General features: G+C 37.0%; 1 protein-coding gene and 1 pseudogene across 1 annotated transcript; both read right to left on the bottom strand.

Moving 5' to 3' along the window:
* Positions 1 to 139: 139 nt before the first annotated feature.
* Positions 140 to 7024, bottom strand: LOC140847348 (calcium uniporter regulatory subunit MCUb, mitochondrial pseudogene; annotated as a pseudogene).
* Positions 7025 to 14011: 6987 nt separating this feature from the next.
* On the bottom strand, positions 14012 to 17274 carry UBQLN2 (ubiquilin 2). The gene is made up of 2 exons (XM_017653577.3): positions 17122 to 17274; positions 14012 to 17032 (listed from the first exon to the last, which is right to left on the bottom strand). Exon 2 carries the CDS (start codon positions 16994 to 16996, stop codon positions 15131 to 15133), a length of 1866 nt encoding a protein of 621 aa, XP_017509066.1. The 5' UTR covers positions 16997 to 17032; positions 17122 to 17274; the 3' UTR covers positions 14012 to 15130.
* Between the last annotated feature and the right edge of the window lie 8962 nt (positions 17275 to 26236).

Genomic DNA, 26236 nt, shown 5'->3' with positions numbered 1-26236 from the left:
GAATCAATGAAAGCAAGAGCTGCTTCTTTGAGAAAATAAACAAAATAGATAAACCCCTGGCCAGACTTATCAATAAAAAAAGAGAGTCTACACACATAAACAGAATCAGAAGTGAGAAAGGAAAAATTACTATGGACACCACAGAAATACAAAGAAGTATTAGAGAATACTATGAAAAATTATATGCTACCAAACTGGATAACCTAGAAGAAATTGACAACTTTCTAGAAAAGTACAACCTTCCAAGGCTGACCAAGGAAGAAACAGAAAATCTGAACAGACCAATTACCAGCAAAGAAATTGAACTGGTTATCAAAAACCTACCTAAGAACAAAACCACTGGACCAGATGGCTTCACCGCTGAATTTTTTCAAACATTTAGTAAAGATCTAATACCCATTCTCCTCAAAGTTTTCCAAAAAAATAGAAGAGGAGGGAATACTTCCAAACTCATTCTGTGAGGCTAGCATCATTCTAATACCAAAACCAGGCAAAGACACCACAAAAAAAGAAAATTACAGACCAATATCCCTGATGAACATAGATGCAAAAATACTCAACAAAATATTAGCAAACCAAATTCAAAAATACATCAAAAAGATCATCCATCATGATCAACTAAGATTTATGCCAGGGATGCAAGGATGGTACAGCAATCGAAAATTCAGCAACATCATCCACCACATCAACAAAAAGGACAAAAACCACATGATCAACTCCATAGATGCTGAAAAAGCATTCGACAAAAAAACATGTAATTTTTCATAGTATTCTCTCATAATAATTTGTATTTCTGTAGTGCCCATAGTGATTTTTCCTTTCTCATTTCTGATTTATTTATGTGTGTAGACTTTCTTTTTTTATTGATAAGTCTGGCTAGGTTTTATCTATTTTGTTTATTTTCTTGAAGAACCAGCTCTTGCTTTCATTGATTCTTTCTATTGTTTTATTCTCGATTTTATTTATTTATGTTCTCATCTTTATTATGTCCCTCCTTCTACTGACTCTGGGCCTCATTTGTTCTTCTTTTCCTAGTTTTGTTAATGGTGAGTTTAGACTGTTCATATAGGATTGTTCTTCCTTCCTGAGGTAGGCCTGTGTTGCAATATATTTGCCTGTTAGCATGGCCTTTGGTGCATCCCACAGATTTTATGGTGTTGAATTATTGTTGTCATTTGTGTCCATATATTGTTTAATCTCTCTGTTTATTTGGACACTGATCCACTGATTATTTAGGAGCATGTTATTAACCCTCCATGTGTTTGTGGGCTTTTTTGTTTTCTTTGCATAATTTATTTCTAGTTTCATACCTTTGTTGTTTGAGTGATTATGGATAGGTATGTACTTATTGCCATTGCAGGCTTTAGATTTGTGGTTACCAAAGGTTCAAGGTTAATTTCCTTACTATTTAAGAGTCTAACTTAACTCACTTAGTATGCGGTTACAAACACAATCTAAAGGTTCTTTTCTTTTTCTCCTCCTTTTTCTTCCTCCTCCATTCTTTATATATTAGGTATCATATTATGTATTCTTTGTCTATCCCTTGATTTACTTTGGGGATAGTTATTTTAATTTTGCATTTGCTTAGTAATTAGCTGTTCTATTTTCTTTACTCTGGTTTTATTACCTCTGGTGACAGATATTAAACCTTAGGAACACTTCCATCTATAACAGTCCCTCCAAAATAGACTGTAGAGATGATTTGTGGGAGGCAAATTCTCTCAGCTTTTGCCTATCTGGAAATTATTTAATCCCTTCTTCAAATATAAATGATAATCTCACTGGGTAAAGTAATCTTGTTTCCAGGCTCTTCTGCTTCATTGCATTAAATACATCATGCCACTCCCTTCTGTCCTGTAAGGTTTCTGCTGAGATGTCTGATGTTAGCCTGATGGTCTTTCCTTTGTATGTGATCTTTTTTCTCTCTCTGGCTGCTTTTAATAGTATGTCCTTATCCTTGATCATTGCCAATTTTATTAATATGTCTTGGTGCTGTCTTCCTTGGGTCCCTTGTATTGGGAGATCTGTGGATCTCTATGGCCTGAGAGACTATCTCCTTCCCCAGATTGGGGAAGTTTTCAGCAACTACCTCCTCAAAGATACTTTCTATCCCTTTTTCTCTCTCTTCTTCTTCTGGAATCCCTATAATGTGAATATTGTTCCGTTTGGATTGGTCACACAGTTCTCTCAATATTCTTTCATTCTTAGAGATCCTTTTTTCTCTCTGTGTCTCAGCTTCTTTGTATTCCTCTTCTCTAGTTTCTATTTCATTTATTTATTCCTCCACCTTATCCAACCTGCTTTTAATACCCGCCATCATGCTCTTCAACGATTGGATCTCCAACCTGAATTCATTCCTGAGTTCTTGGATATCTTTCCTGCCTCCATTAGCATGTTGATTTTTATTTTGAACTCCCTTACAGGAAGAGTCATAAGGTCAATGTCATTTAAATCTTTCTCCGGAGTTATATTCTGGACTAGGTTCCTTTGGAGTTTCATATTTGTATATGGCGCCCTCTAGTGTCCAGAAGCTCTACTCTGGAGCTGTTCAGCCCCTGAAGCAATGTCAGGGGTCGCAGGGGAGCGGTATTGGTGCCTGGGGGAAGAAAGAGCTGTTTCCTGCTTCCCAGCTGCTATGTCTGTCTCCACTGCCTGAACCAGTGGGCTGAGCACAAAGTTATAAGCTTTTGTCCCAGAGCAGCTGGATATGGATCCCTGCTTTCCACAAGTGGCTGGAATCTCAGTCTCTCCAGGAATTCTGCCTGTTAACTTTCCAACCCTGTATTCACACAAGTATCATGAAAGAACCATGATTTGTGTTCCAGAGCAGATCTCTGGAGCTAGGTATTCAGCAGTCCCAGGCCTTCCACTCCCTCCCTGTTCCATTTATCTTCCTCCCACTGGTAAGCTGGGGTTGGGGAATGGCTTGGGTTCCACTGGGTCACAGCTTTGGTACATTACCCTGTTCTGTGAGGTCTGCTCTTTTCTCCAGGTATATGCAGTCTGGCACCATCCTCTTCCCTGTTGCTCTTTCAGGATTAGTTGCAGCAACTATATTTTCTAATTGTGTACTATTTTAGGAGGAAGCCTCTGTCTCTCCTCTTATGCCACCATCTTTAATCCCTTCTTTCAAATCAGTTTATAATAAAGTCAGAAACAAGACCAGATTATCTCCTATTCCCACTATTAATCAACATTGTTTTGATAGTTCAATACCTAACAATAAAGCTACAAAAGTATATAAAGAACATTTTAAAACATAATTGCATAAAATCCTCAACAGAATATTAGGAATCCAAATTAAAAAACACAGCAAAAGGATCATCCATTATGACCAAGTGGGATTTATTCCAGGGATGCAAGGATGGTATAATATTCATAAATCAATCAATATCATACATCATATAAACTAAAAGGATAAAAACCACATTGAGATGTTAATAGATGCTGAAAAAGAATTTAACAAAATTCAACACTCATTTATGATAAAAACTTTCAACAAAATGTGAATAGAAGGTACATACCTCAACATAATAAAGGCCAAATATGACAAACCCACAGCCAATATCATACTTAATGGTGGAAGCAGAAAAGTTTTCCTCTAATATGAGGAACAAGACAAGGATGTCCACTCTCACCACTGTTATTCAACATAGTACTGGATGTCCTAGCCTAATGGTAATTAGACAAGTCAAAGAGATAAAAGGCATCAAAATTGGTGAGGAAGAAGTGAAAATGTCAGTATTTGCATATGACATGATATTATACATAGGAAACCCAAAAAGAATCTACCAAAAAACAACTAGAACTAATAACTGGATTTAGCAAAGTTGCACAATACAAAATTAATATGCAGAAATCTGTCATTCCTATATACTAACAACAAACTAGCAGAAAGAGAAATCAGAAAAACAATTTCATTTACAATTGCATCAAAAAGAATAAAATACCTAGGAATAAACTTAACCAAGGAAGTAAAAGACCTGTACTCTGAAAACTATGAGATACTTGTGAGAGAAATTAAGGAAGACACAAATAAATGGAAATGTATCCAGTGCTCATGGATAGGAAGAATTAATGTCAAAATGGCCATCCTGCCCAAAGCAATGTACAGGTTCAGTGTAATCCCTATCAAAATGCCAACAGCATTTTTCAATGAACTAGAACAAATAGTTCTAAAATTCATATGGAACCACAGAAGACCCTGAATAACCAAAGCAATCCTGAGAAAGAGAAACAAAATTGGGGGTATTACACTCCCTGACTTCAAGCTCTACTACAAAGCTACAGTAATCAAAACAGTATGGTGCTGGCACAAAAAGAACCATAGATCAATGGAACAGAATAGAGAACCCAGATATAAATCCATACATATATGGTCAATTAATATATGGTAAAGGAGCCTTGGATATACAATGGGGAAATGACAGCCTCTTCAACAGTTGGTGTTGGCAAAACTGGACAGCTGCATGGAAGAAAATGAAATTGGATTATTGTCTAACTCCATATACAAAAGTAAACTTGAAATGGATCAAAGACCTGAATGTAAGACATGAAACCATAAAACTCTTAGAAGAAAACATAGCCAAAAATCTCTTGAATATAAGTATGAGCAATTTTTTCCTGGACACATCTCCTTAGGCAAGGGAAAGATAAAAAAAATGAACAAGTGGGACTACATCAAACTAAAAAGCTTCTTTAGAGCAAAGGACACCATTAGGAGAACAAAAAGGCAATCTCAGTACTGGAGAATATATTCATAAATGATTTATCTGATAAGGGGTTATCATTCAAAATATATCAAAAACTCATATGTCTCAACACCCATAAAACAGATAACCCTATTAAAAATAGTGGAGGAGCTGAATAAACATTTCTCCAAAGAAGAAATACAGATGTCCAGTAGGCACATGAAAAGATGCTCCGCATTGCTAATCACTAGGGAAATACAAATTAAAACCACAATAACTCACAACAGTTAGGATGGCCACTACCCAAAAGACAAGAAAAAAACAAGTTTTGGCAAGGATGTGGAGAAAAGGGAACCATCCTACACTGTTGGTGGGAATGACAATTGGTGCAACCACTGCAGAAAGCAATATGGAGGTTAAACTAAAAATAGAAATGCCATTTGACCAAACAATTCCACTTTTAATTGCCCAAAGAAAAAAGTCTCTGATTTGTAAAGATACATGCACTCTTATGTTTATAGCTGCATTTTTTACAATAGGAAAGATAATGGAAGCAACCTAACTGCCCATTGATAGATGAATGGATAAAGAAGATGTGGTACATATACCCAGTGGAATAATATCTGGACACAAAAAGAAAAAAAATTCCTGTCATTGGCAACAACATGGATGGATCTACAGGGTAGATGCTCAGTGAAATAAGCTAGGCAGAGAAAGGCAAATACCATATGATGTCACTTATTTGCAGAATACAAAAACAAAGCAAAACAGAAGGCCCAAAACAGCAGTAAACTCATAGACACTGAGAAGTGACTAGGGATTATCATCTGGAATGGGTTGGGGTGGGTAGGTGGGAGAGTGATACAGCACAGTGGTTTAACAGATACCCATATTACTAAATCCCCACCGACCCTAAGGCAGTTGTGATCTATCAGCATAGAGATGTTAGAGATTCATTGACTATATTATCCATGCTGTACAACTATCCCCATGACCAACTTATATTATGATTGAGATTGAGAATTTTTGCATCCCTTTATCCCCCTCACCATCCCCACCTACTCACCCAACCCATCCCTCATGGTAACCCCTAGTCACTTCTTAGTGTCTGTGAGTCTACTACTGTTTTGTTCCTTCCATCTTGCTTTGCTTGTTTGTTTGGTTTTTTTTTTGGCAAGAACTTTTTTTAATTAATAACGCAGATTGGAACAGTCAAATTCAAATGAACTTTGGGAATCAAAAAGTTTGACTTTCTGAATTGCAAATTCAACATATAATGGCAAAATTCACTGACATTTAAGAACAAGATTAATTCTTGTCATTGAGGTCCTCTACTCACATTCTCAAAGGAAGAGAGTGGTGCAACCATTTCAGGGATTCTGTAGCCTTAGCGAGATCTTTTAACTTATTATATTGCACCACATCAAAATGCTGTTGCTTTGATTTCTTATGGAAGAAGTGAAGAAACTGCCTACTCTTAATAGCTGAGTAAGTATAATTCTGTCGAGAAACTATGAAGTATGCAAAAAAGACCATGGAGTTTGCAAATGCAATGAAGTATACAGCTGGTTCCATGATATCCCAGGAGTACACCCACCAAGTGAGCCAGGCCATTGCCCCAACCTGAAGGGACAGCAGCACTAATCTGGCCCACAGGAGTCCACTGGTTTTGGCTTCTGAGCGAGCTTCAATTCTAGCTTTCATCTGTTCCAGAGGCTCCAGCTGCGTCTTCATATGGTCAATTTTCTCCAGTAAATGGTGCTCTCTCTTCTTCTGAAACTCTGCTAAATGCAAGGTTGTAAACAGTCTGTGAACCAAGGATTTCAGGTCATCCATCTCAGCTGAATGCTAACTACTCAGGTTTTCTTTCTTGGGACACTGTACATCATAGGTTATTTTATTAATAACAAGTTTAAAATCATTCATTTGCAAAATTTCCATCAAGGTCGAAACTGGAATTTCACTGCCATCTGCTGTGAAGATGGCTGCCGTTTTGATACCTTTATCTTCATTTTGTAGGTCCTGAAGGAATGAACCAACTGTCGATAAATTGGTTTGACTACAAATTGACAGTGCTCTTTTCTGGATGGCAAAGGAAGAGTTATCAAGGGAAGGCCGTGTCTATGATTGACAGTTATTGCATTAGGGGGAACCACTGTACTATACAGTTGTGACTGATAGCATTTGAAATTTCCACAAAGCTTCACACACAAAACCCCTGACCCGGGTCCAGACACGGAGAAGCACCCCCCGGGGTTATTTTTGCTGCTCCCAGGGCCGCAGCCCCGCGGGCCTGCCTGTCTTGCTTTGTTTTTATATTCCACAAGTAAGTGAAATCATTTGGTGTATGTCTTTCTCTGCCAGGTATTGGTTTCTAATACTATTCTACAGTAAATGGAACCAAGGCTCCTAGGAGAAGGGAGCCAAGAAATCTACAAATGAGTTTGGAGTATCTTGTGGTGCCAGAAAGTAAGGAAATGCTAAAAAAAAAATGATGGAGGTTTATCAGAGTCAACCTGAAAGAGCACCTGATGATCAAAGCTGGAAAAATTTGAGCAACAAAGTAAATAAAGTAATACTGGATCATAATCCAAGGTATAAAATACCCGAGTCTATACTGATATAAATACATTATTAAATAAATGGGAGAGTGACAAATCTCTTTTTAAATAAATCTCTTATTTATTCCTAATAAATTATGCAGATGTTTCACTATCAAGGAGGTAGAATGTACTCCACCTAAGTGTGGGCTGCACATAATAACTACCTCCATAGAGTAGAGCATTGAAAGGAAGGAAAAGAGTGACTTCACAGTGGATAAAACTGATACTACCTCAAGCTAGGTGATCAATGTCAACATCAACAGTGGTAAATCATGTTGATAATATGCATGCTTGGTACGATGTGATGAAAATGGCACAATCTCTGTGACCTTTCTCCCCCAAATTCATAAATACACTTTAATCAAGAGAAATATATCAAATAAATCTCAGCTGAAGTACATTCAACAAAATACCTGACCAGTACTCCTTAACTTTATCAAGATCATCAGAAACAATTGAAAGTCAAAGCTGTCAGAGTCAAGAGGAGCTTAAGGAAACCTGAAAACTAAATTCAATGTGGTATCCTGGATGGGATACTGGAATAGAAAAAGAACATTAGGTAAAAACTAATGAAATCTGAATAAAGTATGAATTTAACAATAATATACCAATATTGCTTCATTAATTGTAAAAATATACCATAATATGTAAGATGTGAAAAATAGGGGAAAATTGGCATAGGGCATATGGTAACTCTCTTTACAATTTATGTAAATCTAAAGCTATTTTAAAATCAAAAGCTTATTTAAAAGAAGCCAAAGGGATTGAAGCCATCTAGACATAGGAATACATCCAAAAGTAGGAGCAGGGATGTAAGTGAAGCAAGGCAATGACAAGACCTTTGGTCACATGATATGTGGTTAACCCAGGTCAAGGTCCATGGAAAAGGAAAATGTCTATAAGAGGAATGAATCAGGACAGTTCATTAGTATAAGCATTATATGGAGGAGACCTTGATTTAGTTGACAAAAGCAAAGTTACACACACAAACACACATGCTTATACACATATTTAAATTTAATTTACATTTCTCAAATAAGGAAATTGATGTGTTTCAGCCTGTCCCCTATTTCAGGATGCTCTTTTCCAGACCCTCTGGAGTTCTAGGGCAACTTATAAAGAATATAAAGCATAATTATTCAGAATCTTTTTTTTATTGAGGTATCCAATATTGATACACAATCATACTGGTTTCAAATATACAACACAGTGGTTCAGTAGTTACCCATATTATTAAATGATCCAAAATCTTTAGGTAATTTATTTGCTGTAATGAAACTCAAGGTGTCATGTAAAACAAAGGACAAACTTTTTTTTCTACTCCAAAAGGATCAGAGTATTTATATATATATATATATATATATATATATATATATATATACACTCTGCCATCACATCTTACATTCCACTATTAGTTTCAGCTTCCTCCCACCATTTTAACCAGCTGTGAATAACAGAGCTTAGGAAAATATCATCAAGAGAAACAGGAGGTCAGAGTACCCCTGTAAACTTCACCCTCAAGGCAGTGTCCTTTGACCTCAGGCAACCTCTCCTATTTCCTCTTTCCAAGCTCTCAGCACTTTGATATTTAGTATTAGATCTTTGTAGTCAGAGTCCTTTCCCACTTGTAGCATCAAGAAATAAAATGAATATTGAATTTACCTAGATTTTATGTCAAGAAAGGTGTGCAGTCTACTTGAGTTGCTGTTTACTAAACTAGTGAATGCAGGAAAAAAGCCAATAACATGACTTCATTCTACAACAACTTTGATCGCAGGCCTGGAAAGTTTAGTGACAAGCAGAAAAGTCCATTGGGAGAATATTATATTTGGAAGGAATCTTGGATGGCTTCTAATTCAAGTTCTATCTAATGCATAAAACTATCCTTGAACATTTCTGTCAAATGGGCTTCTATTTAAACAGCTCCAGTGAGGAGAGTATCTTCAATTAATTGCTAGAAAGTTCCTAACAGTAAGCCCAAATTCTGACTTCTTATAACATCTGAATTGATCTGCCTCCTGGAGCTACCCAAATAAATGTTACCTCTCTTCTGTATGACAAGGCTTTCAATTATTTGAAGAAAATATCCACAACTCTCTTTAGACTAAAGCATTCCTGACTCTTAATAATCATTCCGTGTCTACAAATGAGTCACCACCATCTTAGTTATTTTCCAGGTTGTTTGTGCCCATCTTAATTGTGGCACTCTGAGATGATCCAAATCTCCCAACATAAACTATCAAGTACAGAATAAAACATTGTGAAGTACTTTCTTGTTCTGGGCACCATGCTTCTATTAAATGGAGTCATTATGATTTAATTACATACATGTGTGCACAATAACCTCACATGGCTGGCTTGTGTTGAATCTACAGTAAAATAAAAGGACTGAGTCTTCTTCACGCATGCTATTTTTAAGCCACATAATCACTTACCCTTGGTAACTGAATTTTTGATACAAGTGTAGGACTTCATATCTAATACTATTCAATTTAATCCTACTAGGTTTAGCTATTTTTCTTTCCTTCAGCCTACTAAAGATTTTTTGGATCTTGCTAGTGACATCCAGTGCATTTATTCTGCCTTGAAATTCTATACTATTTGCAATAGGATGGGTGAAGTATTTTATGGTTTCATGATAGTCATTGAAAAAATAACTTCAATGGGACAGAACTAGGGTGGAAAACCTGTCTACACTGACACATTGTTGGACAGTCAATTCAAACTATTAAAGCATCTACTGTCCTTTCATTATCATCTAGTTCATGTTATTCCATTTTATTCTCAAGGACATTTTGAGAAAGTGTCAAATGCTGTTGTGAGGTACACAATGTTTACTGCCTTCTGAGGTCTCTGAGAGGCAGCTCAACAAAAAGGCAGGCATCCTCCAGAGCAGCTGAAGCACAAGTGGCCCATGTGATTGCCAATTTGGAGACATACTATATTTACTAGGCCACTTAGACAGATGTAGTGAAGGACAGTTTCAAATATTAGCTACAACTCAAAAGCAAAGCTCCAAATTGCAATTACTGATTGTGACAGAGCTGATTCTCACATATGCATTTTCAGGTAGTCTGCTCCAGGGTGAATAGAGGCAGAGATGTATTCATTTAATAGCTAGTGTGTTTCCTCAACAACACCGAGGAGGCCAGTTAGTATATAGCTTATTATAAAATTATCTATGGTAAATAGATGGACAAGTATAGTTTAATAATAGACTCGGGGGGAAGCAAAATAGTGAAACAACTAAGTGAACACCAGAATCTGAGAATTGGGTTCAAATTTTGACTCTGTCACTTAATAACAGCATGACCTTAGAAAATTACTTAACCTCTTTTTAGCTTTGTCTGTAAACTGGTAAATATAATAATAGTACTTTATGAGGTTATGAAAATTGAACATAACCAAGAACACATTAGCTATTATTGTTATCCCACTCTAACAGAGAACATAATTAGTCTGGCAAAATGATCTTGTGAAATCCATGCTAGGGCTGGCTAATCATCTTTTTTTTTCCTTTCATGCTCAGCAACTATTTTTTTAAATAATGAATTATAGAATCTTTCTTGAAATTACCTTAAGTTTGCTAATTTACACACTGAGCCAAAAAGTTTTGAAGTTGTAGTTTGAAAGTACTATCTTAGGGAGCCCAAATCTGTGCTTAGATACCTCAATACAGCTTTAGCTATATGCCTCAATACATATCCATTTGATGAATAATGCTGTCCCTGTATGTCAGGACAAAAACATCCTAATTTGAGAGTGTCTTACCCAACTTTTGAGTTTGTTGGTTCAGAGTAGCTTTTACCAAGGGTTTTTACCCATCACTAAAGTGTCTAAAGCCTAGGTAAGCCATGTACACCATCTGATGAAGCTGCTCTTTGGGGTGGCTTCAGTCTGAGTCTGCCAAATCATGCTTCTCCTTTCTATTTTTAGAAAATTGCTTTTCCCCTAAGTCTCCTAACAGACTTCTTGGAAGATGATAGCATTAGAATAGGTCCCCAATTCCTGTCCTTCCCACAAATGAACAGAAATGACCACAGGGAAACAAAAATTGAGAGAAACCTATATAATAGGAGCAGTAGAACTCTGAAGGAATTTCAGTAAGGCTAGGATGCTGATAGGACGACAGTGAAGGATATCACAATCTCAAATTCTGTGATGCACTGACAAAGCAAAAAAATCCTAAACAGAAACCTACTATCTAATTTAGAAGAGCAAGGACTAGAGGTTGGGGCAGGCAGTGGAAAAGACTGTGATGAGACCCTCCCATAAGTATAAGTAAGCCTGTGTAACTTCCATTGTATTTAAGCTCCCCAGTATATTTTTAAAATAAAATGACAAATTAGGAATATCAAAATTGCTACAGTTTACAATTTTTACATTTATTAAGTTAAGCTGTATGAACACACTCCAACAAATTAGTCTAGCTCTGTGGCTTGAGTAATCAATTCATTTGAGGTTAATGCCAAAATTCTGAATTTGAATTCCTTTGAATGTGTAACACAGGCAAAATGGCTCTTCTGATAACCTAATCCCAATCCCTGGGCTAAACCATGACAGAATTACTCCGTTTGTTGCTATTTTGACACTGAAGATGGACAGAATTTGGAGCAGGCCGTCCCCTTTCAGAAGGCAAGTTGTATCTGATCATTTCTTAATAAATAAGGTAGTCTCAACCTGATACAAGAGTCCTCTTTAATGAACAACACAAGTGCTTTAATGAACACACAAGTGCTCAGAGTATATGTAATATCACGTACCTGAAGCAGAGGCCAAAAGGGCAAATGAGGAAAGCCATCTTGAAGTGAACTTCTGCTGGTGTTGCCCCAGGCCCTACTTCCCTCCCCACCACCTCATCCTGCTGGATCACAGAGCCAATAATACAAATTTATATCATTCCAGCTGTCCAGTGTGAGCTTAGGGAGGGGGGAGACAACCAAGTAAACAGTGAAAAGCATGTAAGAACTGCCCCACTCTTCCTGGAGGGAGAAGGGTCATGTTATACCCTTCTTGTTTCGATGATAAATAAATGGATAAACTGTGAATTAATAGTAGATGAAAATCCAAAACAAAGAGACCCTGTAAAACATACTTGTAAGATAACAGGAGGAAAACAAATCATGTAACAGATGAAGAACAGTTAAAAATAATTTAGAAAAAGAGAATACACTGTTATAAACAAAAATTAATGAACCAGAAAGCAAAAAAATAAATATATAATAACATCTTTTCAGGGAGAAACAAAATTATTTAAAAAATTGATAAACATTTGACAAGGGTAATTAAGGAATTCTTTTCCTTGAATGACTGTAGGAAATTTACCTGCTAAGCTGCCTGAGCCAGGCCTCCAGTTTTTTCTATGGTGATTGATTTATTGCTCTTTTTCTGTCACTGGCTTTTCTATTTATCCCTATAAAATCACCCATGTTATTAAAATTCTTAAATTAGAGCAGATTTTGTCTTTGTAATTCTCTCAAACACCCAGCATCATATAGCACTGAAATAATAAATCACCGTTTCCTAACATGGTGGAGCACTGATAGGCCAAATGCTATTAGGTATGTTTAAAAGAAAAGAGTGGTCCTTTACTCATTAAGTTTGATAAATGCTTAGTTAGACCAAGTTAAATAATTTTTACACTTTTAAGCTGAAGTGCATACTTCTTTAAAAATAATACTAGCTAATATTTACTGCACAATGACTCTCCAAGAGGGGCTACAGTATATATCATTCCACAAACTTACTTGACTATCTCCCAGACGAATGTTGTTTTTTTGAGAAATGTAATTTAAAATTGCTACAGCCAACACAGTCTGGTTAAAATGAGAAACAAGACAAGAATGCCATTGGCACTTTTATTATTAGTACTTTTTTGGAAGTATTTAATACATGCAGTCAAAGACTATGTTAAAAACTTTGAAAATAAAATATTATTGTAACTTATAATTGATATAATTGCTCACTAGGAAAAAATTAGAAGGATTGAGTATCTCTGAAATTAACAATTTCAGTATACATTCTTACCCTATACACTAAAAATGACCACGCAGATAACACACTGAATAAGAGCCACCAATCACAGTATTGTTCCCTGTATTTCTGTTATTACCTAAGAATACATTTATCACAAATTATATAGGATTTAAATAAAACTCTCTTGAAGGATGTAAAAAACTTTTTAAAAAATGAGGAACATACCATTTTCTGTAAAGCACTGCTATTCTGTAGTTCCTACAATCATATCAATTTAAGACAATTTCAACCAAATTCCCAGTTTATTTTAAGGGGAGAACTATTAGCTGTAAAGTTCACCTCATAAATGTCAGAATCTTTAAAATTGTGAAAAATAAAAATTAACATGATCAATAGGACTTCCCTTAACAGATATAAAGCCATATTTCTAACTCAGTAACTTCAGGCTAGGATACCGGGCCTACAATGTTCATGGTACTAAAGAGCATTCAAATACAGAATACAGTATATATATGTATGACATTTCAAAGAAGTGGGAGTGGATGAGAAATACTAACAACTGGCTAACCCTTTGGAGGGAAAAAAGAGAATACCTAAATCCATACATCAAAATAGTTCAGATAGGGCAAAGGAACCTTTAACAAAACCATTAAAATTAGGGAAATGTAAAATTTATATAATCATGGGGTGGGGCAATACTTCTAAACATGATCCTAGAGCCAGAAGGCAAAAAGGAAAAGATTTATCCACTTTTAATTTATTTTTATTTTTTTAGTCATTTTTAATGCATTTTTCCCTTTGCACAAGAGAAATAACTGATAAGTCAAAAGATACAGTTCCCTTTATACATAGCAATTAAAAGCAATGCAAACATCACATGACACTTTCATCAAAAGTTACATTTCCAATTACAAATCAAAATGTGTATTAGGGTCTCTTCATGGGAGAAGGTGAGAAGGAAGTCTTAGGTAGAAAGCACTTTCCTGGCATTACTACAATGATCCTTCAAGCTGCACAAAGATTAAGGACATATACAGTCAATCTGCAAATGTTGACACAATGTCACACTAAGTTTTCTGTACAATTAAATGTATACTTAGAAATACCAGGATAAACATTTCTACTATATTTTAACTGAACTTGCCTAGCCAACATTTTCACTGAGAAATTTATCAAAGATGCTGTAAGAGTCTACAAAACTGTGAGACAAACCTAGCTCCAGAAATATTTATATTTTTTCTCATTTTGATTACACATACTCTGCTCAGAGATTCTGTTGTAATTATTTCTAGATGTAGTTCCAATTGTGCTTACTGTACTGTGTACAAATACGGCAAAAAAGATCAAAGAATGTATAAATCTTACAGCATTTTGCTAGCAAAAATACATGCCAAAATCACAATAAGCAATATTGTACCACAAATTAGAGAGCTTCATGTAATTTGACTTCATTTTGAATATTTTCATTCCACATTAAATTACTATCATAGGCTGTTTAAAATGCAAACAAATTGGACATCTGTAGGACAAAACTTGTTCACCCAACTGTGAAGATTGATACTTGTTTCCAAAAATCACAATAAATGCCAAATAAGCTAAGTGTTTGCATGCAACACCTTTGAGTGAAACAGCATTGATTCCCACCATTCAAAACAGAGAATGAAAATGGAAGCAAAGCAAGGAAGAAAAAGAAACAAAGGGGGGGGATTGACTCCACCTTAAAATCTATCATATTATATTTATAACTAGACAGATTTAAAAGAATCAAAATGAAAGTAAAGCACGACTATGTGTATGTTTAAAGATTTAAGAGCCATTATCAAAAATAAGATACATTTTTTTCAAGGTACAGAAATGTAATTAGGATGGCTGGGAGCCCAGCAGCCTCTCAATGGCTGCATTGATGTCGCCTCCTGTTGCTATTAGAGCCTGCAAGTTTGCTTCACGGTTTAAGAACCCCATTGCGTTGAGCTGTTCCAGTTGTTGCTGAAATCTGACTTCTGGATTCGGCAGCTGTGGAGGATTTGCTCCAGCCAGGGCCTGCACCATTTGCTGAATGAACTGCTGGCTGGGTCCAGGTTCTGATGTTGAGCTTGTGGTTTCACTGGGTGCAGAGCTAGACACGGTCGGACCAGGGGGGCCACCAGAACCAGTGGAGCCAGGAGGACCTGCAGGGCCAGTGGGTCCTATGGGTCCAATGGGACCTATGGGGGTAAATGGGACTATGGGGCCTATGGGTGTGACTGGGCCTACAGGACCTATAGCCGTTCCCAGTACCCCTACCCCTACACCTGGAGTAAAGCTTGGAATGAGGCCCGGTGCTTCAGTGGCTAATGTCTGTAGCCCCTGTTGGATCTGCATTAAAGCCTGCATTGCTCTTGGGTTTGACATAGCTGACAGAGTGTCTGGATTCTGCATCTGCTGCAGGAAAGCTGGGAGCTGTGGACGCATCTGCTCCTGCAGCTGAGGATTTGCAGTAAACATTGGGCTATTCAGCATCATTTGTGCAGCCAAATCTGGATTCTGGCTCAGCGACTGCATCATGCTTCTCATGTAGGGCGCAGACAGCATATTCTGGATCAGCTGGGGGTTTTCAGTTATCTGTTGCAGCAAGCTCTGCATTCCTGGGGTACTGAAGATGCTGGCAACATAATTAGCTGCAGCCACAGTGTTCCCTGTTGCACTGCTAGAGCTACTGCCAGACCCACTGCCACTATTCGTGGTTGTGCTGGTGGTCGCAGAGCTCTGGGTAGTCGGTGGTGGCGCCCATGGGTTGGGTAGTGGATCTCTATTTTCTGTGCGGGAGGGCTGTGTACCTTCCCCAGAGGAGGAACTGCTCCCCACTGAGGCAAACGGATTACCCCCAAACTGCTCTTGTGCGGCATTTAGCATGGGTTCTTGAATGTCAGTGTACATGCGCCGTAGAGCGTTGTAGCCACCTGGGATGCTTTCAAGATTGCTGAGAGCTAGGTCTTGATTTCTCATCATTTCTTGCATCATGGCTGGATTCCTGGCGATTTCGAGGGTCTGCCTCATTATATCTGGGTTGTTGAGCAGGTGACTGATTTCTGGGTTTCTCTGAATTAATTGTTGCATCTGTGGATTGGCCATAATGAGCTGCCTCATCAGATCGGGATTAGAAAGCATGCTCTGAACAAAGGGATTTTCCATGATTTGGATCATCATCTCAGGGCTGGACAGGAGCTGCTGCTGCATCTGGTTCTGGAGCTCAGAGAAGTTGGTCGAGCTTAAACCCAGGCTGCTAAGGCCTGCAAGTCCTCCCAGGCTCCCCAACCCAAATGGGTTGCTATTTGTGGAAATAGGTGTGGAGTTACTCCTGGGAGTTGACACGGAGGTGGTATTAGTTCCCGCGGCATTAGTAGGCTGTGTGGACTGGCCCTGAGGTCGGTTCTGGCTTTTGATGACAAGGTGAACAGTCAGCCCATCATGGATGCCGTGCTGGATCAAGGTATCTTGATCTTTTAATATCTTTCCGGCAAAAATCAGCACTAGCTGATCGGTTTGGGATTTGAAGCGTTTCGAAATTGCTTCCTTAAACTGCTGGACTGAGCTATTCTCGGGCACTGCAAATTCCTCTTTCTCTTTGGGGGTCTTCACTGTGACTTTGATAATTTTGGGTTCGGCCGGGGTAGATGTAAGGCCCTGGGCCTCAGCAGGGCCGCGGGAGGGGCGCGGGGTGCCGCTGCTCTCGCCATTCTCAGCCATGGCGGCCGCGGTGACGCAGGCAGACAGAGAAGGCGCCTGCGAGAGAGAGCAAGGGAAGGAGGAAGGAAGGAGGCGCTCCCGCAGCAGGCTGGGCCGGGCCGGGCAAGGAGCGCGGAACACGGTACCTCTTTGATGAAACTGCGGTTCCCTGGTCCTCCCGCGGAGAGATGGTCCGAGTACAACGCGGGACTAGGTCTCCGCGCTCAGGGCTCTGGGATTCCGCCGCTGCCTTGTGATCGCACAGAGCGCACTCCCAGCGACGCCCGCAGCCGCTCCGCCCGCTCCTCCCCGCCCCTTCCTCCCTCTCCTCGCCCTCCCCTCCAGTTCCGCGCTCGCCTCCGCGCCCGGTTCTGCTGACTCGGCGCCAGGCCCGAAATGATCGATTCGGGCCCGTCAAAATTAAAACTTCTGTACAGAATTTAAAGAGGAGTGACAGAGAGAGGGAGGGAGAGAGAAACAAAGAGAAAGGGCAAGAGGAGGAAAAGGGAGGGAAGGAGAGAGGAAAAGGAGCAAGCTTATTTGAAGGACATTAAAAAACCAATGGCAGTCCATAGGCAGTGAAAAAATGAAAGCCTAACTCGAAACGAGCAAATGTAACAGGTGAAAAATTAAAAATAAAGAAGTCTTAACAAAACAAAAAAGAAAAGAATTAAAAATCCCAATGGGGGAAGGGGAAGAAGACCAGGCAGTAGCTTGCATTTTCGACATAAAAGCATGATTAAGCTCACTAGTTAGTAATCAAAGAAATCCTAATTAAAGCAGAGATTCTACTTGCGCCTTGTATTGGCAAAGATGAAAAATAACGAAAACCCTGTCGTTGACAGAGAGCTGAGAAAATGCACTGTCATGTGAAACAAAGTGTAAGTTGTTAGAAGGCAATTTGAAAATAGGTATCAACATTTTAAATATTCCACCTCTATTTAGAATGCCTCATTTTACAAACCTCACCTATAAAACGAATTGATAAGGGTGCAAAAATATGTTTAAATGCTCTGCACCATTTAAAAAATTATTTTAAAAGATAATCTCTTTGCATAGTGTTGGTCAACTATGTTACCACACAATAAAATAATATGCACTTATGTTTAAAAAATGGGTGGTTAATTTATATGATATAAAGTATATTTACAGGTACACATGCAAGGAACAATAGTTATAGGGAAATCACAGAGTATTTTCACTTTCAGCTTCCTATATTTCTGTATAGTTAGAAATTATGCAAGGATATGTTTCAAAACCAAAAACATACAATAAATATATATTTGTTTAAAAATTATGTTTTAAACAATTTGTATATGTAGACTGTATATGTAAAGTGTATATGTAAGAAGAAATCTGGAATGCTACACACCAGTGTGTTAATGGTGATGATTACTTAGTGCTGAAATTGAATAACTACTCCTTTCTTTTTTTAAATAAAATTTAAAAATTTCTAATGGCTTTTATAGGTATGCAATGAATTTATGGGTTTTTTTAATTAGAAAATATTTTGGGGGGAGATTATAGGTAGAAACGGACAGGAAAACATTATCGTATTTACCTAATTTAGTTAAAGACTTGGAGAAATAAATAAGATATAGTACTTGAATAACAGAATAATTTCAAACTTATATATAAATTTCTAACTCCAGTTTATGCCATATGGAAAATAAGGAAAATAACTTTCCCTCTAGTTTCAGCCAGCATTTAACAATATTTGAAAGTCATTAAGCCACAAATACCTTAATAAATCTCAAGTTATGAAAAAACTACAGGTATGTGTTGTATATCCAGGGAATGGAGTAATATAGTAGGATTAATATGTAATAGAGTAAAGAAGATTAATGGAATGAACTAGCTCTAAATATATTCATATATGCAGATTTCAAAAACTTAAATTAGCACATCACTCTATAATGATTTAGATGCATAAATATGTATGTGAAGCTGTATACTAGAATGAGTCCTACCTGTCTTGCACCATGAAGAAGAGGAAATAGAATAAGGTACAGGATAGTGATTAAAAGGCAATTGAATTAGGTCTGTAAAAATGTATTTTATCTTTAAAATGGAAGCAAATATGAAAAATTAGCAATAGTTAATTCTAGATGGTAAGGATATGAGTACTTTTTATAATGCTGTTGAATATGGTTGGATTTTTAATTTTCCAAAAAATAAAATTTTAAAAATACTGTCTTCTCTGATCTTAATAAAACAAAATTAGATATTAATAATGAAAATGTGAACAAAAAATCCAACCACTTGAAAATTAAAACAAACATTTTTGGAACAAAGTGCAAATCAAAGTTTTCATTAGAGTGAATTTAGAAAAATAATGGTAAGAACATATGCATCAATAATTAGGATAGGATATCCCTATGTGTGAACTGAGGTGCTTGTTAAAAATACAGATTTCTAGGCACCACTCCAAACACACCAAAATAAGTAGTGCCCCAGAATCTGCATTCTTATAAAGCTCCAATTTAATGATAGTGATTTATCAGGTACTATGTGAATGTACTCAGAGTCACATTATACTCAAAGACGTTAAATACCAAATAATGAAGAATGAAACTAAATGATTTAGGCATTCAAATAAAGAAGACAGCAGAAAAGAAGGAAGCAACGCGGTGGCTACAAAATGATAAAACAAACATTAATGAATTAACAGCCAAAAAGATAAAATTTGTTAAGTAAAGTAAGAAATTCTTTGAAGAACCAAGTTATATAGATAAACCATTATTAATTAGGTGATTCTCTTAAAAGTCCCTCACAAAAGAACACAGCGAGGGGGCAACAGCACACTCTTTCTGAAGTCTCCCAAAAGCACATTTCTCCTTTTTTATCTACTGTTAACTTTTTATTAGAAGGCAGAATTAAGAACAAATGACAACCATCCTGAAGTTCCTCCATATAAGAGTAGTTTCTGAGAAACAGAAAAATTTTGTTAAAGAGAATCTCCCCATGAGGGGGGACTATAATTTGTGCGCAGTAGACAATCTTAGAGATTTTGTGTTGTTTTAGCTATTGTTGTTTCTTTTTTCACCCAGATTTATTGGGATATAATTGACATATAACATGTAAGTTTAAAGTGTACACATCATTGATTTGATATACTTACATATTGAAAAACGATTACCACCATAGCATTAGCTAATACCTCCATCACACCACATAGTTACCTTTTCTTTCTGTGGTCAGAACATGTAAGATCTACTCTTTTAGCAACTTTCAAATATATATGCAGCATTATTGATTTAGTCACCATGCTATACATCAGGTTCCTGGAACTTACTTATCTTATAATGGGAGTTTGTAACTTTTGACCAACATCTTCTCATAGACCCCACCCTGCAACCCCTGCTAATCACCATTCTACTCTGTTTCTAGAGGTTTGGCCGAAAGCACATCTCCTCTAGTTTTCTTCCTTTATCTTATGAATCATGTGATATTTTAAAATTTCATTCCAAGATGCATTCATTTTAATTTAACATTTAATGTTTAAATTTTTTAATGTTTAAAATTACTTATGACTAAATAAAATTATTATTCCAATTGTTAAATGAGCATGCCTTTGTCAGTGAGAAACAATCGTAATTAGCTGATACTTAAAGAAAGAACAAGATAAATACATAGAAATTAGGATTACATGAATAGATTCAATCACAGATGGTTATATTCTTTGAAAATTATGAGGAAATACTTTGTATAAATCCTTGCTCATAACAAAGAAAAATGGATGACTGTACTACTTTTCTAGGAAAATATATGTACATTTAATAAGTAGAAAACCTTAAAAGATTATGCAAGAAATTTTTTAGGAAAAGAACAATAAAGTAAATAATCAGCTTTCTTGTTCAACTTGTAGTTGTTATGCTTTTACTTCTTCTCTTCACCAAATCTCACTGAACTAACAGAAATGATATGAGAAAAATAATAAATCCCTAACACTGTTGGAAAGATGGGAAGAGTGCTATCCATGAATCTTCTTGTTAAATACTAGAATAAAGTCGAGATGAAAAATGAAATCATAAAATCTGCAGAAAAAATTAGAGCAAATATATTTTGTTTCTTTCTCTTGGATTGTTGACAGGATTTAATGACTTAAGAAATCAGGTATTCACAGCTTATCATACCTGTACCAGGATTTGACATAGAAGGAGCTCAGGTCTAATACTTCTAAATTTTGGTATAGAAATAAGTCACTATACCTGAAAACTATACCTGAAAACACTCTTAAGAGAAATTAAAGAGGTCACTAACAAATGGAAACTCATCCCATGCTCCTGGATAGGAAGAATTAATATCGTCAAAATGGCCATCCTGCCCAAAGCAATATACAGATTCGATGCAATCCCTATCAAACTACCAACAGCATTCTTCAATGAACTGGAACAAATAGTTCAAAAATTCATATGGAAACACCAAAGACCCCGAATAGCTAAAGCAATCCTGAGAAGGAAGAATAAAGTGAGGGGGATCTCATTCGCCAACTTCAAGCTCTACTACAAAGCCACAGGAATCAAGACAATTTGGTACTGGCACAAGAGCAGAGCCACAGACCAATGGAACAGAATAGAGACTCCAAACATTAACCCAAACACATATGGTCAACTAAAATTCGATAAAGGGGCCACACTCATACAATGAGGAAATGACAGTCTCTTCAACAGATGGTGCTGGCAAAACTAGACAGCTACATGTAAGAGAATGAAACTGGATCACTGGCTAACCCCATGCACAAAAGTAAATTCGAAATGGATCAAAGACTTGAATGTAAGTCATGAAACCATAAAACTCTTAGAAAAAAACTTAGGCAAAAATCTCTTAGACATAAACATGAGTGACCTCTTCTTGAACATATCTCCCCAGGCAAGGGAAACAAAAGCAGAAAAGAACAAATGGGAGTGTATCAAGCTGAAAAGCTTCTGTACAGCAAAGGACACCATCAGTAGAACAAAAAGGAACCCTACAGTATGGGAGAATATATTTGAAAATGACAGATCCGATAAAGGTTTGACGTCCAGAATATATAAAGAGCTCACACGCCTCAAGAAATAAAAAACAAATAACCCAATTAAAAAATGTGCAGAGGAACTGAACAGACAGTTCTCTAAAAAAGAAACACAGAAGGCCAACAGACACATGAAAAGATGCTCCACATTGCAAATTTTCAGGGAAATGCAAATTAAAACTACAATGAGGTATCACCTCACACCAGTAAGGATGGCTGCCATCCAAAAGACAAACAACAACAAATGTTGGCGATACTATGGAGAACAGGGAAACCTCCTACACTGCTGGTGGGAATGTAAATTAGTTCAACCATTGCGGAAAGCAGTATGGAGGTACATCAAAATGCTCAAAACAGACTTACCATTTGACAAAGGAATTCCACTCCTAGGAATTTACCCTAAGAATGTAGCTATCAAGTTTGAGAAAGACAGATGCACCCCTATGTTTATCGCTGCACTATTAACAATAGCCAAGAACTGGTAGCAACCTAAATGTACATCGATAGATGAATGGATAAAGAAGATGTGGTACATATACATAATGGAATACTACTCAGCCATAAGTAGAGGGCAAATCCTACCATTTGCAGCAACATGGATGGAGCTGGAGGGTATTATGCTCAGCAAAATAAGCCAAGCGGAGAAAGAGAAACACCAAATGATTTCACTCATCTGTGGAGTATAAGAACAAAGGAAAAACTGAAGGAACAAAACAGCAGCAGAACCACAGAACTCAAGAATGGACTAACAGGTACCAAAGGGAAAGGAACTGGGGAGGATGGGTAGGTAGGGAGGGATAAGAGGGGGAAGAAGAAGGGGGTATTAAGATTAGCATGCATGGGGGGTGGGAGAAAGGGGAGGGCTGTACAACACAGAGAAGACAAGTAGTGACTCTACAACACTTTGCTATGCTGATGGACAGTGACTGTAAAGGGGTTTATAGGGGGGACCTGGCATAGGGGAGAGCCTAGTAAACATAATATTCATCATGTAAGTGTAGATTAATGATAACAAAAAAAGAAAAAAAAAAGCAGTTCCTGTGTGGTGACCTCCAATGAGTTCTACACAATGGCATAAAGGGCATATAAAAGTGTAGGCAAAGGGTTTGTTTGTGCTTATACAGAGGATCAAAGCCTAATTTGGCTACCCTGAAAATGAACTAAGATACGATATGGAAAAGAACTTCCAACATCAGCACTCTCTGGAAGACTCATGCCAGAAGATGATCATCAAAAAACCCCAACAAAGATCCACGTGCTGCTGCAGCTGTAGATGCACTCATCCCACCAGTTCCTGGACTTGCCATGGGAATGAAGAAGGAGATATCTAAGCTGGCCTGCACATACAGTAAAACAACAAATTTGACTGGATCTACACTGTTGGAACTCAACCAAGAATTAGGAGAAGTGCAAATTGTAGCTCTCCAAAATCTTACAACTACAGACTCTTTACTGTTAAAAGAACTTATGGGATGTGAACAGTCCACAGGAATGGGTTGTTTTAATTTCTCTGTTTTCTCTCAGACTATTCAAGTTCAATTGGACAATAGCCACTATATCATAGATAAGTTTTCACAAATGCCTAAGGTGCCTAACTGGTTTTCTTGGTTTCACTGGAGATGGCTGGTAATTATAAGTATGCTTTGGTTATGTAACTGTATTCCTATTATGTTAATGTGTGTGCACAATTTAATTAGTAGTTTAAAACCTATACATGCTGAAGTTACTATACAAGAAGATATGTCAAAGAAATAATGAATCTTCCCATGTTTTCTTCCGCCTGCTACTTCTATAGCTTTTCTTCTTCCTTCCTAATTACAATCCATAAATAGAATTTGTGCCTCATATCGAATTTACCGTGTATCACAATTCTTCCAAGTGGTAAAGATACCTCAAGACAAATGCTGGGCATAGAAGCCACAGGGCATAAATATGCAAAGAAGTAAGAAATCTAACCTCTTCAAACAATAAGGATTCTCTCTCACTTACCAACTTTACATTTCCCTGTATGGTCCCAGAAGATGACTGGTTAGCCAGAGACGGGTAAGATTCCTCAAGGGAGGAACAACCTAAGACAGGCACAGTCGCAGGGGGGCCATCAGGTGAGGAATTGGGGATCAACAGAGGTGAGGCTTAGAACCTCCCCCCACCCCGTTCTGAGAGAAATCTGCTGCATCCGTGGATGTTTTATAGCCCTTTTCTAGCTTGGATTAACACATAGTCTACAGGCACACACCTGATCATCTACATTTGCTCTCTTACAACACTAAGCTATGTTTTCTACCTTTATCTTGCATCTACCTACCACTTCAGCATTTTATTAAAAATAATAATAATAAAGAGAGAAATGTGGTATCCACATATAAACCAAGTATAAAAATCAAACAAATATTCATATTTGAACTGTTTATAGTTCATAATGCATGATCAAAACCGAAAGTTTCTGTGATGACTGCCCTTGTACTATTCACCATGTAACTTATTCACTATGTAAGAATTTGTTCTCCATGTAAGAACTTGTTCGTTATGCTTCAGAAGATTGGAGACTGACGAAAATTAGGCTTGGGGTGGATTTATGATTATACATTGAGCATTGAGTCCCCTATACAGAATTTTATTGTTGTTGACAACCATTTGATCAAAAAAAATAGAGATGCCCTCACAAAAAAATAAATAAATAAATAAATAAATAAAAGAAATAACTAAAATAAAGTACACACTTCCAATTGTAAAATAAGTAAGTAACCGGGATGTAATGTATAGCATAAGGAATATAGTCAAAATATTGTGACAACTTGGTATGGTGATAGCTGGTACCTAGAATTATCATGTAAATAAATGTTCAATCACTGTGTTGTACACCTGAAACTAATGTAATACTGTGTGTCAACTACCCTTCAATAAACAATAATTATCTAAAAAGAAATACATAAAAATTAGGATTACATGAATATATTCAATCACAGATGGTTATATTCTTTGAAAATTATGAGGAAATACTTTGCATAAATCCTTGCTCATAACAAAGAAAAATGGATGACTGTACTACTTTTCTAGGAAAATATATGTACATTTAATAAGTAGAAAACCTTAAAAGATTATGCAAGAAATTTTTTAGGAAAAGAACAATAAAGTAAATAATCAGCTTTCTTGTTCAACTTGTAGTTGTTATGCTTTTACTTCCTCTCTTCACCAAATCTCACTGAACTAACAGAAATGATATGAGAAAAATAATAAATCCCTAACACTGTTGGAAAGATGGGAAGAGTGCTATCCATGAATCTTCTTGTTAAATACTAGAATAAAGTCGAGATGAAAAATGAAATCATAAAATCTGCAGAAAAAATTAGAGCAAATATATTTTGTTTCTTTCTCTTGGATTGTTGACAGGATTTAATGACTTAAGAAATCAGGTATTCACAGCTTATCATACCTGTACCAGGATTTGACATAGAAGGAGCTCAGGTCTAATACTTCTAAATTTTGGTATAGAAATAAGTCACTATACCTGAAAACTATACCTGAAAACACTCTTAAGAGAAATTAAAGAGGTCACTAACAAATGGAAACTCATCCCATGCTCCTGGATAGGAAGAATTAATATCGTCAAAATGGCCATCCTGCCCAAAGCAATATACAGATTCGATGCAATCCCTATCAAACTACCAACAGCATTCTTCAATGAACTGGAACAAATAGTTCAAAAATTCATATGGAAACACCAAAGACCCCGAATAGCTAAAGCAATCCTGAGAAGGAAGAATAAAGTGAGGGGGATCTCATTCGCCAACTTCAAGCTCTACTACAAAGCCACAGGAATCAAGACAATTTGGTACTGGCACAAGAGCAGAGCCACAGACCAATGGAACAAAATAGAGACTCCAAACATTAACCCAAACACATATGGTCAACTAATATTCGATAAAGGGGCCATGGACATACAATGGGGAAATGACAGTCTCTTCACAAATGGTGCTGGCAAAACTGGACAGCTACATGTAAGAGAATGAAACTGGATCACTGTCTAACCCCATGCACAAAAGTAAATTCGAAATGGATCAAAGACGAATGTAAGTCACGAAACCATAAAACTCTTAGAAAAAAACTTAGGCAAAAATCTCTTAAACATAAACATGAGTGACTTCTTCTTGAACATATCTCCCCGGGCAAGGAAAACAAAAGCAAAAATGAAGAAATGGGAGTGTATCAAGCTGTGAAGCTTCTGTACAGCAAAGGACACCATCAGT

Source organism: Manis javanica, chromosome X, assembly GCF_040802235.1.
Source record: "Manis javanica isolate MJ-LG chromosome X, MJ_LKY, whole genome shotgun sequence".
In the NCBI taxonomy this organism is placed as follows: Eukaryota; Metazoa; Chordata; class Mammalia; order Pholidota; family Manidae; genus Manis; species Manis javanica.
Note: the sequence above shows the minus strand (reverse complement) of the source record. Positions and strands in the feature narration are given on the sequence as shown.

Bases quoted from the DNA above. Each gene is read 5' to 3' on its own strand.
- UBQLN2 (XM_017653577.3), bottom strand. From the start codon at position 16,996: ATGGCTGAGAATGGCGAGAGCAGCGGCACCCCGCGCCCCTCCCGCGGC.